The 15,562-nt window shown below is 39.1% G+C and overlaps 1 protein-coding gene across 1 annotated transcript; it reads left to right on the forward strand.

Moving 5' to 3' along the window:
• Positions 1-6,596: 6,596 nt before the first annotated feature.
• RagA-B (Ras-related GTP binding A/B) lies at positions 6,597-13,244 on the forward strand. The gene is made up of 3 exons (XM_065237121.1): positions 6,597-6,875; positions 7,028-7,127; positions 11,658-13,244. The coding sequence occupies exons 1-3, from the start codon at positions 6,864-6,866 to the stop codon at positions 12,617-12,619; spliced, it is 1,074 nt and encodes a 357-aa protein (XP_065093193.1). The 5' UTR covers positions 6,597-6,863; the 3' UTR covers positions 12,620-13,244.
• Positions 13,245-15,562: the final 2,318 nt, after the last annotated feature.

Here is a 15,562-nt window from a genome sequence, read left to right on the forward strand (position 1 = left end):
TTTTTAGACCATTTAATAATCTATGAAACACTCATTAAAGCGACTTGGCATTCTGATGGTGCGACAGATCTGACACGATAATTCGAACCGCCGGTAAATGACTGCATAACATCTGTTGCTCCCGCTGGTGGCTGCGATACGTTCTCTGGTGGGTTTTTCGGTGCCTTTGAGTTATCTGGCATCGACGGCTCCTGAATGGTCAGTGTACAACTTTTATCAGATACGCTATCTTCTGGAAGATATACTTTCTTCAGGTGGCTGAGTTTCTATCGGCCTTTATTATCACTCACGGTGAAGTGATTCCCATTTGATTAACACGGCTATCACTTCACCGTGAGTGACACGTGGTCACTTCACTTCGTTTTCACCGTGAAGTGATATTCGTAATAAGGCCCATCGTAAGCCTGTTTCCTGATTAAGAACTGTTACCCAGGGTCCCTGTTTTGCTTCTATTGTCATAACAGTAGGATAAGTAGGATAACTTATCACTCACGGTGAAGTGATTCCCATTTGATTAACACGGCTATCACTTCACCGTGAGTGACACGTGGTCACTTCACTTCGTTTTCACCGTGAAGTGATATTCGTAATAAGGCCCATCGTAAGCCTGTTTCCTGATTAAGAACTGTTACCCAGGGTCCCTGTTTTGCTTCTATTGTCATAACAGTAGGATCGAATGTTGGTGTCAGCTTATTACCTTGGAGAACATTCTTCATGAGTACCAACATCAATGTTTGATGGCTTCACTTTATGTCGTGCATCTTCCCTTTCTTTCCTTTCTTCTACGAAACTTGATCCCGATCTCTATAGTCGGTAGCCGGTTCATCGATGCTTACATCTTGCAGAGAAGGTATTTCCGTTCGAATATTTCCACCAAACATGAGTTCGCTTGGGGTCTTCCCCGTGGTAATTCAAAGCCTGACTGATTTGGAGTCTTTTGACCAGTGACCGATTCTGCCGCTCGACCAAACTGTTCTCTTGTGGCCAGTATGGTGTGGTCTTGTTAAGCTATATCCCTCGACGCGTACAGTACTCTTCAAACTCGGTGCTTATAAATTGTGAGCACCAGTGTGAATGTTTGAGGATATCCAGGTCTATCGTAAATTCGTTCCAATCGCTCAGACGGCTCACTTGTAGTTATCTTCCGAAGGATTTCAATTTCTTTGTAGTGGCTGAAGTAATCGACGATCACGAATAAGTAATCTCCTGACGGCAACAGACCCAAGACATCAATAGCTACTTCCGTCCACGGCATGACAGGTAGTTTCCACCAACATTCAAAAGGTATGCCTTTCAGCAATAAAGCGAGAAAATACCGAAACATCTGTAATTTTTAGCATTACCGATCTAAGACGGTTTTTTTTTTTTACCGAACTCAGGGTCTCTGTTTGTATGTAGCCTTGACCATCTGACCACCAAATCTCCTACTTTGCCAAGCTCGTTCCGAAAGGCGTGATATGGGTTGATCTCGCTAGATGTGTGATTCTATACCCCACGATCCAGATACTCTCTCGACTGAACCAACTCCGGGTCACTGGACGAAGCAGTTTCAAGTTTGTTCAAATCAACAGCAGCCAATTCTAAAACATTGCGAACGTACACCTGCGTAAACCGTATGAAATGGTACAATTTCTGACGGTTGCAAAAGGCGTGACAAGGGGTCCTCAATGTTTGATTTAACTTTGCGATAAACAACCTTATAATCAGAGTTGGTTGAAAATGCTATCTAACATGAAGCTTTAGCGTGATAATTTATAAGCTAGAGAAAGGTCTGAAAAGGGTAGGTGGATAGTTCCGCTAGAGTACGGCAGTATGAAAATTGAATAGAAGTGGAAAATGAGCGAAGGTACTAGTCAAACACGCACTTCTTTGTCTAGCTCATACAATGTATGAGAAGATTTGAAGCATAATGATTGAATGATTGGAGCCTCAGAACCGAACGTTCAATACGGAGACACGGCGATGAATCAGGAGAAAAATCACTTCTAGACGCTTATGGTCAGTCTCTAGCGCGAATCGAATCCCAAATTGGTAGATTTGAAATCTTTCGACCGGCCACACCAACGCTAGTGTCTCTTTCTATGACTTGACATATCGGCGTATAATGACCGCCGAGATTAAAATGGTTCAATTATTTGTTGATTTAATAGGATATGTACCCAGAATTGCTGAAATCGAATGAATAAAGGAAGATTTTGGAAAATAATAACTATATTTTGTTTATTTTTGGGAATAGATACTAAATTGTTTTATGATGTGTGCCTTGTAGCGATTTAAAGGCTATAACTTTGTTTCTTCCATTATGCTGAATAAAACAGTCGAACAAGAGCTGTGTGGACACCATTATAAAGCTTCTAATCAACGATATTGATGTCCCAACAAACAATTGAGAGCTCTTATAAAACACCTGAGTTGATCAAACGTTGAATAATAGCTTCCAGAGTTGAACAAGAATGTAGTTGTATTGCCTTTTTGGTTAGAAGCTTCAAAAGCTGCTTGGAGCACTCTTAAATGATTGTTTACGTTCGGTTTACCTATATGCTTTATAAGACCTACGATAACTTTTATAGCACCTTAGTTAAACCGATTGACAAGAGGTATATAGAACGTGGAATAAACGCATCAAAACAAACCATTGGGAGCTCTTATAGAACACCTGAGTTGATCAAACGTTGTATAAGAGCTTTCACCAAAACAATAAAGCTGACTTTAAATATGTATCTATAAACGTTGTATAAAAGTTTCTTCTATCCGGTTATTAAGGAGTCATTGAAAAGTGTTATAAACGCTTTTTACCGCTTGCTGTTCAATTAATATTTAGGAGTCATAAAAGAGTGCAACAAACGCCTCTCAGGTTTACTCTCTACTAAATTTCAAAGCAGCTGTAAAGAAGTGTCTACAAACGTTGTATAAGAGCTTTCACCAAAATAATAAAGCTTGAGTTTAAATATGCATCTATAAACGTTGTATAAAAGTTGCTTCTATCCGGTTATTTAGGAGTCATTGAAAAGTGCTATAAACGCTTTTCACCGCTTGCTGTATAGTGATTATTTAGGAGTCATAAAAGAGTGTAACAAACGCCTCTCAGGTTCAATCTCTAATACATTTCGAAGCAGCTGTTAGGAGGTGTCTACAAACGTTGTATAAGAGCTTTCACCAAAACAATAAAGCTTGAGTTTAAATATGTATCTATAAACGTTGTATAAAAGTTGCTTCTATCCGGTTGTTAAGGAGTCATTGAAAAGTGCTATAAACGCTTTTCACCGCTTGCTGTACAATGATTATTTAGGAGTCATAAAAGAGTGCAACAAACGCCTCTCAGGTTTACTCTCTATTAAATTTCAAAGCAGCTGTCAAGAAGTGTCTACAAACGTTGTATAAGAGCTTTCACCAAAATAATAAAGCTTGAGTTTAAATATGTATCTATAAACGTAGTATAAAAGTTGCTTCTACTCCTATACCGCGTATACATATAATGCTGTAGTTGAACAGGTTCTCCAAACCAGTGTAAACAAGAGTTTTACAGAAGTTGTAATAAACAAATTGTACAGTTATTATTCAGCATGCAGTTGAATAAAATCACAATGGAAGCGTTTCTTCAACAAGAAATTGACGTTTTACTGAATACGTTAGACAACACCTTTGCGTTGCAGTTGTATAGGTTCTCCAAACCAGTGTAAACAAGGGTTTTATAAAAGTTGTGGTGAACACATTGTGCAATTATTATTCAACATGCAGCTGAACAAAATCAAAACGAAAGCGTTTCTTCAACTGGAAATTGTTACTTGGGGTAGAACGACATGTGGTATTTCCGTATCAGTTTTGAGTGTTGGTGTTGGTGTACAGAGGTTATATAAACCATACAATGACAAGCGTATGCAACGAAGAGGGCCAATCAGCAGTGAAGTTTAATAAAGGCTGAACCAGCTTAACATAGTTGAAATGATGTTGCTTCGATGTTGAACTGTCGAATAAATACATTTCAAAATACTCTATTCAACGCTCATCAGTTTAATTTTTAGTTGAATAGATTCTCCAGATTCGTGTGAACAAAGCTTGAAAAAAAGTGGTTGCAAAAAATAGTGCAGCTATTATTCAGTATGCAACTTAATAAAATTATCATGAAGGCGTTTCTACAATAGAAATTGTTTCTTGCGTATAGCCATAGAGGACACTCTAAGACTTGTAGGTCCAGAAGAAAAGTGCTCAACTTTTTGGCTCAGCTCTGGTACTATCTTCGGTCCCAAGCTAATCGATGCACCCCTCGAAACATAGGAAAATCCACGAACCCCTCATTTTATCTGTCAAACTGGCATGGAAAATCAAAACAATCATTGTGTAGTACTAGAATTTCGAATAGAATCGGGTACGTTAATCGATATGCTTGGGACCAATAGGCTAGTCAAGTAGTGAGCCAATTTAAAATCGATAGTTTCGTATTGATTGTTGGTATAGCCATCTGTAAGTACACTATGATGGGCAGTGCGCTCAACAGAATGAATCCAACAGTTTCTGCAGGTAGATACAGTCCTCAATAAATATTGCTTAACCATAAAAATATTCAAATTTAATCTATCTTTCTACTAATATTTGTGAGTATATGGAGTCTCCATACACAACTTTAGGAACCTAACGCTGCTAATGTACCGTAACTATAGGAGCGTTTACCTACCGTTTTTTAGTAGCTTCCTAAAGGCAATGGCCCTTATTAACGATGTCACTTCACGGTGAAGTGACAACTTATCACTCACGGTGAAGTGACAACTTATCACTCACGGTGAAGTGACAACTTATCACTCACGGTGAAGTGATTCCCATTTGATTTACACGCCAATCACTTCACCGAGAGTGACAACTGGTCACTTCTCTTCGTTTTCACCGTGAAGTGACAGCCGTAATTAGGCCCAATACTTGGGCCCACTGCCTCATTTCTGTGTTATTTTCTCACCAACAAACTATTGGTCGTATGTGCCAACCGATCAAAATCATAGCTCTATGTTACATACGATACCTAACTTCTATCGGGGTGTCAATCGTCGTATGTAACAAATTTGACAGAAGCGTATAAACTGTACATACTTCCGATGGTGTTTTTTTCCTAATGAAATTGAAAATTTTGCAAATATTCAATGTAAAACAGTTGTGGGTAGTCCATAAAATGATACCTACGCTTTCCGTGCGATATTACTCATTATAATACATTTTAAAGCCACTAAAATGCGCATGGTCGAAAGTAACACCACGACATGCAAAAGGTCGTATCATATATTGGTGAAAAAAACGTTTCTTTTTCAACAAGAACGCTATCAAAACCTTGGTCTATGGCAGCGCTACTGAGATGTTAGTTTATGGGAATTGTGAAAGAATTATCTATCTCATTTGAAATAGAAACCATTTTTTGTTCATCGAAAACAAAAAACACCTCGTTTCTCTAATTGGCAAACATGTTACATACGACCCAATCTAAAAGGACTCCACCTTTCTTCGAATGACAATGCCTTTTTTCCACGATAGAAAGATTCCCTGACCCTGCTAGCCTCGAGTAAGCCACGAGTATTTGGCCCAACTTTTACTAGACATAAACATAAGTGAATTGTGTTACATTCGCAATTAGCACTTCAAAGGATTCATAACAAAGTTCTGAAGATGATTTTGAAGGTGCTCCCCTGGTACAGTACTGCATAGAGACTTTAGAACAAATGTCCAAGAAAATAGTTAATAACTTCAGGCAAAACTCGTTGCAATCCTCAATTGCAACAATTTACTCCTTTTATATTAAGAAAAGATTTAGTTTTAGTTTTTAATTTCAAGATGTCAATTGTAACACTGACATCCACTACACGAAACGAAATTCAATTATTTTATTCATGTGTTTCACTTATACATTTTTGCCAAAACATCAGCCTTATACATTCCATAAGACAAACCACATAGGTCCTATAAGTAATGCATAAATGGTATGTGTGACCGCTTATACATTTCATTTGACGCATGATCTTCATTAACTTTTTGCTTATTAGTTGACTTATACATTTTATGAATAATCAACAATACAAATTTGCCAAAAGGTATAAGAAGATTTCTATCCGTGGAGGACATGTAGGTATATAAAACCCGTTTAAAATACTGAATTGCCAAGGCAGGATCAATGTAAACGCACCTAGATATATATCACAACAATTAAGGTTGGTAAGTTTCTGTAGTAGCCGCTCCACCTGGGTTAAAATGAAATGTAATTGAATTTCAATTTGGAACAAATAAATAGTTAATAAAAAAAGTGGAAGAAGCATGCTCAAGCTAGCATTTTAAAATCAGTTACACTCGGACCACGTGGCATTGAAGATACGTTGCTTTACTTACTATTAAAGCACCTTCAGTAAGGGCTTAACCCACCATGCATTTACATATTTTGTTTTCACTTTACTCACCCCTTATTCTCAATCTCATGTCAACAGATCGTCTCACACGCTCACCATTCGGAAACGTCAAAAAGTTATTATCAATAAACACATACAACGCCGCCATAAATAATGTGCCTGCCCTGTGTGTGGTAGTGCAAGAAGGAATGAAACCCCATAATCCTCCAAAAGTCAAATAACATTCGCTGAGACAAGACGGAATTTGTTCGTAGAGCGTAGATTTTCCCAACTTTTGGGCATGATTTTTGGTGAAATTGGTGCAATTCAATCGTTGATCTAGTGAACAGCTAGTGTAGTACCTGGAAGAGGTGAAATTGTACCGATTCCGTCGAACAGCAATCGGTTTCGAACGGATCGAATTTCTCTTCCGATCAGGAAAATAAGCAAGGGTGTGCGCAGGAGGAAAGAATCGAAGGCTACCGTAGAAGAAGCAGCAACAGCAAGATGAAGAAGAAGGTATGTTACTGATAATACTGTAATGTTTTTCTTTGCTGTCGGCCCGCCACAGATGCAGATGGGTGCGGGAACCATTGTCTGATTCATCTGGTGTGGAATGCAGCTACTAGAAGAGCAATGTAACGATAACACTACCGTTCGATGCATTTTAGGTGCTGCTGATGGGCAAAAGTGGCTCTGGCAAGACCAGTATGCGCTCTATTATATTTGCCAACTACATTGCTAGGGACACAAGGAGACTTGGAGCGACAAGTAAGTGGAAAGATAATGACGAAAGGGGATGTTGGTGTGAAGTGGATTTAGGTTGAAAAAGAAGGAATAAGCATGTTCGTTACTGGAGCGTTATGTCAATTCTACTAGTGTGATCCGGATTCCTCAATAGAACAAAGTAAAAAAAGCACATTGATAATGTTGGGTGTGGAATCAACGTGAACAGTAGCCCAGTCTTCGAAAAATTTAAAAACACGATCGAGTCGACTAAATTTGGTCTGAAGTGGATTTACTCAAGAGTGAGCTGAATTTTCCGAGCAAAAGTCGTGGGAAATTTCTCTAATATGAGGAAAATCTATGAAAATTTTACTTAGTCTTGGATTATACTTATAGACTGAGTAAAATTTTTATCGGTTTTTCTCATACATATTCGAGACATAAGCTATTCCTAGAAAAGCCCGAAAAATTCGACACAACTTTGAGTCGGTCTGATCGACCGTGTATGGAATTTTTTAACTTGCATTGGAATGTCCTCAATGCTTTTCTTCTTCCAGATCTTGCGTTAGGAACATCATCGAATCACAGAACTGACGCCTTCGAAAGTTGCCCTCAATGTACAATTCTCGCGTCACCTTTCAAATAGACCAATCTACATTGATTCATTCTCTGATTGATCGATTCTCTTCATCGACTCTCTCTTTCGTTAATAACTTGGCTGCATTCATATTTCGGGCTAATTTTTCTACATAGTCTGTTAACAGAAAGTATTGTTAAGCGTATTGGACGATAAGAACAGCTGAACATGTTTTTGGAGCCGGGTTATTAACGAAAGAGAAAGTCGATAAAGAGAATCGATCAATGTAGATTGGTCTATTTGAAAAGTAAGACGAGAAATTAGGTTTGTAATCACTTACCGTAAAGTGCCATAATTCTGCGCAACTAAGGCCTAATTCTGCACAGTTTTAAAAGTTTCCAATATAATTATAAATTGTAGATGATTTGAATTGAATTGAACATATATGTATGCATTGTTCACTTGTGTATGGGACAAATATAAATTTAGATAAAATCGCAATATAATGCAACGTTTTGGCTAAATACGTGGAATCAGGCGCTGCGCAGAATTATGCCACTTAACGGTAGTCTGTTTGCCGAATTTCGGTAATTGGGTTCTTTAAGGGTATTGAGGTTAATGCATATTCGTAATCTGCATTAAAAATGGAACCCAAACCCTAAATTTCATCAATTTTGAAACCCTAGAACTATTTTAAATAAGAACGATTACATTCGCAAAAATCACCTCATTAGCGCCCCTCGGTGTCACTTTGTAAGGGAGCGAGCTGTCAGTTTGTCAGTTTAGTGTCAAACAGTGAAGTTATTATTTTGCTTCAAATCTTGATTTAAAAATCGAGATGAAAGTGTGTAGGTTCGAAAAAAACATCGCTGTGCTCAGAAAACGAAGCTCTTTCAGATGATATATAAAAACCGATATATTTTTCAAAATTAAAGAACCCAATTTTGACGTTTCCTTGCTGAGAGATTCAGTGAAACATTTTTCGAGATCTCTCGCGTCACTTTTCAAATAGACCAATATACATCGATTGGTTCTCTCCATCGATTCTCTCTTTCGTTAATAACTCGGCTCCAAAAACATTATCAGCTGTTCTTATCGTCCAATACGCTTAATAACAGACTATGTAGAAAAATTTGCCCTAAATATGAATGAGATTCTCATGTCGTTTTCATTTTTGCGATGTGCTACACCACCGTACACCGAAATAATTTAGGGTGTAGATATCGGATGTACCTTTGTTTACAAATAAATGATGATGAGTCAATGACTCGTGCTTATTACTGCTTACACTAGTGACCTGTGCACGGGTGAACATCTACTGAAAAAAACTTACACTACAGCGGTGCCCTGTTTACTAAAAATGAACACGTGAATAATGCTCGCGTAACATTAAATAATGGCCTATTAACTTTTGTACACGTAACATGTTAGGCCCTTTTCGCGCGAACCTAGTAAAATGGTCACACGGAGTATCGGAATAGGCTGAAGGGATGTGCGATGCTTGGTACATTTTTCCTATATTCAGGACCAGAAATGTCAATGAAATGCAATATAAATTAAAAGAATAGAATTGTTGATCCCCAATTTCACCGATTCAGTTAATGTACGGGATTTAAACTGCAGCGTTCGCTATTGTTTTCGACACTAACCAAAGAGGAAGATGAGACAATAGGGGGCCTTTTATGAACCAATTTTCTGAGAAACGCGAACCAGCGCCTGATTGGGCGGCGAACGTATAGAAACGCGAGAATTTTTACAACAGGGAATCTATTTTCTTGTATTTTGACAGTCGACTGCGTCGCCCATAATGAAATAGTTTTTACACGGTCGATTTTGCGAGAGAAGAAGAACACGTCACAGACAAAAAGAAGCCAGTTGGCTCCTCCTCTTAGCATTTACTGAAAGCTTGACCACAGACTAACATACATAACACTCGCAAGTTGTTCATTACAGCATTTAACGGACGGATTTAACGGACAATATAAAAGTATCGTAGTTGGTAGTACCGCCACCTGTGGCGCGTATAGCCAATTCCCTTGCGTTTGACGTTTACATACTACTGCCATCTGTTCAGCTAAGTGTCCACCACAGTATGCTCAACAGATAGTGGTAATGTTTTAGCGACGAATGGAATCTTTAAGTCCGATCAATGAACATCTGGAAGATTTAGGCTGTGAACCATTTGGCGAGTTAAATTTAACTCGTGGTTAAAAGTGACATTTCGAAAGTTATTTTCTATGTTCGAAAATCCCCGTGCTGTCGATCGACCGGTTTTCGAGCCACGGTTGTCAAAATTTAACTTCTTGTCTGTCAGAAATAACCATGCTCGGATAGCAGGGTTCACGATAACTTTCTATCTGTCAAATTTTAACCAAAAGTTAAAATAATCCACCAAATGGTTCAGAGCCTTAGGGAGTTCTAGAGAAGTTCCGACAACTTAGGCTCTGAACCATTTGGTGGATTATTTTAACTTTTGGTTAAAATTTGACAGATAGAAAGTTATTGAGTAACCCTGCTATCCGAGCGTGGTTATTTCTGACAGACAAGAAGTTAAATTTTGACAACCGTGGCTGAGTTCTGCTCGAAAACCGATCGATCGGTAACACAGGGATTTTCGAACATAAGAAATAACTTTCGAAGTGTCACTTTTAACCACGAGTTAAATTTAACTCGGCAAATGGTTCACAGCCTTAAGGAAAATTCTCTTTAGGGAAACGTCAAACTACAGAAAAACAGTCATAACACATTGAATATTTCTCACCGTAAAACATCGGGAATAACTTCACCGTGATGACAAGTGACAAGTTTTCACCTTGATGTGACATCCCTAATAAGCCCCTATGGCAGTGAGGGTTTAGACTTAAAGGAATTACCGAAGGTTGGCTTTCCCTCTTATGACTTGGAAATTATTCTTTATTGCAAATCAGACTTTCAACTTGATTTTGGCCTACTGAATTAAGCCTAATCATATTCGTCCTTTTGATTTGTATTTTATGATTCATTCTCCTAGTGGAATTCATCGGTTCCGGGAATCTCATCAATTTCCAAATAAAAAAAGGCAATCACAAAAAAGGCGTGACTTCAAAGTTTATTGATCAACTATTGAAGCGATTTAAAACAGCGGAATTTCCGTCAGCAAAATGACATTTAAAAAGTACAAAACCCAAACGAACGCGTATAGAACCGATAGGACCAGTACAGCTGGCACAACCACCACCAGTAGCAGAATATTTTCCAAGCTCACCTTTCCGGGTTCCGGCTTTGCCCACTGCTTCCCAAAGACCGTCCTGTGTTCACCTTCCGTCGTCCCCATTGTGGCTAGAAAGTTGTTCCACAGGTAGTTTCCGGCCCGTTCGATCCATACCTTCAGCACATGAAGCAACTTGACGGTCTGCTTCAGAACCAGCTCGGTGAAAACGAATCCAAATGCCACCGAAATGATCGTCACCAGGTTCCAGTAAAAGTTGCCGCAAAGTTTGTTCACCCGAGAATTGGACACCGAACTTTTTACGGACGGAGAACTGGCTGGATCCGGTGGCATTAGAGTTGTGTTTGGGGTTTCCGGTTCCTTGGGATTGATGTTTTTCTTCGATTCTGTGGGAGTGTTGGGAGAAGCGACTTTATCAGACTGGATCAGATCCATCAATCGGTTCAGCTTTTGGTTTCTTCTGGTTACATCTCCGCTGTAAGTTCCTGGTATTCTTTTGGCCGGTGTCATTCGAGTGGCGGCCGCCGAATTCCTCCGGTTGAAAATCTCTTCCAATTCGGTGTTTCGGGAACCACCCTTCAGCGATTGACTGTCGTCGATACGGTCCGGGGATGTTTGCGGCCGAAGCTTGGTGAAGATTAGCTTATTGTTTCGGCAGCGCTCGTACAGCGAATCCATTTCGCTGTTCTGTGTGACAATGGCAAAAATCTGCTCTTTCCGAATGCGATTGGTTTACTTGGATTGAGTGTAGTCTAATTCGATCTTCCTTTTTTCTTTTGTCTTTTTCCAGTCGATGTCGAGCATTCGCACGTGCGCTTCTTGGGCAACCTGGTGCTCAACCTGTGGGACTGCGGCGGACAGGAATCGTTTATGGAACAGTACTTTGCTTCACAGAAGGACAACATCTTCCGCAATGTGGAGGTTCTCATCTACGTGTTCGACGTGGAAAGTCGCGAACTGGACAAGGACATGCACTACTACCAGTCCTGTCTGGAGGCGATCCTCCAGAATTCTCCGGATGCCAAGATTTTCTGTTTGGTACACAAAATGGATCTGGTTGCCGAAGAGCAACGTGATATTATCTTTAAGGAGCGCGAAGAGGACCTGAAGAGGCTATCGAAGCCACTCGAATGCACCGCCTTTCGGACGAGCATTTGGGACGAAACGCTGTACAGGGCATGGAGTAGTATCGTGTATCAGCTGATTCCGAACGTGAAAGCCCTAGAGCACTCGTTAAATTATTTCGCCAACGTGGTTGATGCAGACGAAGTGCTACTGTTCGAGCGAGCCACGTTCCTGGTCATTTCACACTGTCAACGAAAGCAACACAGGGATAGCCATCGGTTTGAGAAAGTGTCTAACATTATCAAACAATTCAAACTTTCCTGCTCGAAGCTAGGGGCAAAGTTTTCCTCAATGGAAGTACGGAATAGCATATTTGCGGCCTTCATCGATACGTTCACCAGCAATACGTACGTCATGGTGATCATGTCGGATCCATCTATCCCATCGGAAGCCACACTGATCAACATACGGAATGCAAGGAAATATTTCGAAGAGTTGGAGAATCCGAACAGCATGAACGCCGCCAATGCCATCCACTCTGCCCATGGAGCTCGCGGAATGGTAAACGGTGGTTCTTCCAACTACTACAGCCATCACCAGCATCAGCATCAACAATTGCAACAACAGTTCCTCCAACAGCAACAGCAGCAACAGCAATACCCCAACGTCAACAACCCGTATCACTGATATTTGATCAAGAAAAAGTACTTTTATTTCAAATAACCCTTCCGTGTTGCTGTTAGGTTATCTTTGATTGCGGCACTGTGAATATAAAATTTCTTCCCCAAATCTTCTCCTCACGGACAGACAAGTATAATTCTAATCGCCTTACCTATAATAGCTGTTATAAATTGAATCAAACCTCAGTCTGTTTGGACTCAAAAGAGAGATCGGATTTCTTTTTCTTAGTTTATCAAATTGTTATGTTTTAGTGACTAGGTAAAAGTCTAACAAAGAATCAAATCAAATTATCATTATATCCAGTCAATGGAGCCCCCTTTCTTTTTTTTTAGCGAAAACGGGGCGGCTCTCAGAGCTACAAAGTGGCCATGTTGCTTGTAACGAATTCCCTTTTTCTGCTTTTTATTCTGTTAAGAAATATGTTTTATCAAACTGTCACTAAACTGTGACGAACGTTATCAACGACAAGTGAACCAATAGAAGAACAAACAACAAAACCAACTAACTTGTAGGATCAAAATAACCATTGCTGTAAAAAGTCAAATAAAGTCATGATTGTATGACAATGTAATGAGCTGACAAGATCGAGATTACTAAAATGACGGAAATAAAAATTTCTTTTATACTGAAAGGTTTGAATTGTGTTTCTTTTCCACCAGTAGGTACCATACCACAGACAAACAGACGTAACACTTCATTTTGTATCTTCGATCACGCATTTAACGATTGATTTGAATATTATCAGTTCCGCGAAATTCTCGCCGCAGCGCACTTTGACGTTTCTATATATTCTATAGAACTTTTATGCCATATTGTTTGCAAGTTAGCGAGCAAGCTTATTTTCTGTGAGAAACCCAAGAGATTTCGTTACTGAGGTCCTATGTTTTGAGATACTATGTTTACAAGAAACACTATTTCAAAGAGTTACGTCTGTTTGGCTGTGACCATACTATTGGTTTATAGGTGAGCATTTCCTCGTCAACTGACCAAATGATCATATTTTACCCTCTCCGATTTCCATGCTGCTTTGTATAATTGTTCACAGTGGACAATAGGGTGGTTCAAAATATCGATTTTGCTTCACCAATCTCAATCGATTCTAAATCAATTCCAGGTCAAATAGGAAAAAAAAAAAAAAATTAAGGCTCGACCGTCTCAGATTTGCATGCTCAGCTCGACATTTTATTTTACTGGATCTCAGTGAAAAACTTGCCGAGATTCAGCTAACAAACGGGAATTCTGCCGAGATCTCAGCTAACAAACAGAAGTTTTGCCAGTTTTTTACTGAGATCCAGCAAAACAAAAATGCCGAGCTGCTATATGGTGCTCATCTCGGTAAAAAAAAAACAAAGTGTGTGCAACTTTGCAGTAGGCCGGAATTTATTTGAATGTCAGGATAGTTCGATATTAATTAAATGAGAGATAATATCCTTCTTACTTGCTCCATAAACTGCTCAGCAGGCAACAAATCCAGGCATAAGTGGAAGATACAGTCCTGAAAGCAGTCGATTAATCATATCAGAAAGTTATTGGCTTCGAAATCAATTAATAACTTACTACCTTACTAATTATTCTAATCAACAAGTGGTCTTCAGAACAATTGAAGCTGATAAAATTTCACTCTAGAGCAGATATCAAACTTTTCCGTAAATCATGGCAAAGATCTAGGACGTTGAGAATGAAAAGTTCACTTTTCCATTGTAATTCCAATTCCCAGTTCAGTGCAGTATGAGCTCGTATCCAAATAAAATCAAATTTTGGGGGAATAATCCAGAAACTGATTTAGAATCGATATTTTTACCCTTCTTACCAAGAATAGCATACACTGCCGTTCTTCGAATGTCCGTTCCATAGCGAAAAAAAGGAAATCGAGAAAATTTGCGTTCTAAGTTTGCTTCGTTCCATTGCTTTGCTGATGAGATAACCAATTTGACTGTCTTTCCAAACTTTTTCAGAACAAAGTTGTATTATTAAAAAATGGGTAATTAGCTACCATTTGCATTGAACTCAGTTTTGATAATAACGACTATGGGACCGACATACGGAGAACGGCAGTACACATAGACTAATACCAACAATCAATACGATACTAACGATTTAAAATTGGCTCACTACTTGACTAGCCCATTGGTCCCTAGCAAATCGATTTACGTATCCCATTCTAGTATAAATTCCAGTACTACGCTATGTTGGTTTTGACATAGAGGTAACTCTAATGTGGACCGTACACGATTGCTTTTATTGACAATAATCGTATTGTCAATACATTTTATATTGACGTCAATACATCGGTATTGACAATATTTCTGTATTCTGATCATCAATATTATTGTCAATACTTGTAAGTATTGACAATATTTCTTACCGTGTGGGGTTCACTTAAGACCAGAAGGTCCCGAAGAAACGAGCTCAACTTTTTGGCTCAGCTCTGGTACTATCTTCGGTCCCAAGCTAATCGATGCACGCCTCGAAACATAGAAAAATCCACGAACCCCTCATTTTATCTGTCAAACTTTCATAGCGAATCAAAACAAACATAGTGGAGCAATGGAATGTATACTAGAATGGGGCACGTTAATCGATTTGCTTGGGATCAATGGGCTAGTCAAGTAGTGAGCCCATTTAAAATCGTTAGTTTCGTATTGATTGTTGTTAATACCATAGAGGCAACTCTAAGACCAGAAGGTCCTGAAGAATCGTGCTCAACTTTTTGGCACAGCTGTGGTACTCTCTTCGGTCCCAAGGTAATCGATGTACCCCTCGAAACATAGGAAAATCCACGAACCCCTCATTTTAGCTGTCAAACTTTCAAAGCGATTCAAAACAAACATAGTGTAATACTAGAATTTCGACTAGAATGGGGTACGTTAATCGATTAGCTTGGTACCAATAGGCTAGTCAAGTAGTGAGCCAATTAAAAATCGTTTGTTTCCAGCGATTGATATTACT

Source organism: Ochlerotatus camptorhynchus, unplaced genomic scaffold (assembly GCF_037179485.1).
Source record: "Ochlerotatus camptorhynchus isolate MF236.1 unplaced genomic scaffold, CSIRO-AGI_Acam_v1.1 ptg000592l, whole genome shotgun sequence".
In the NCBI taxonomy this organism is placed as follows: domain Eukaryota; kingdom Metazoa; phylum Arthropoda; class Insecta; order Diptera; family Culicidae; genus Ochlerotatus; species Ochlerotatus camptorhynchus.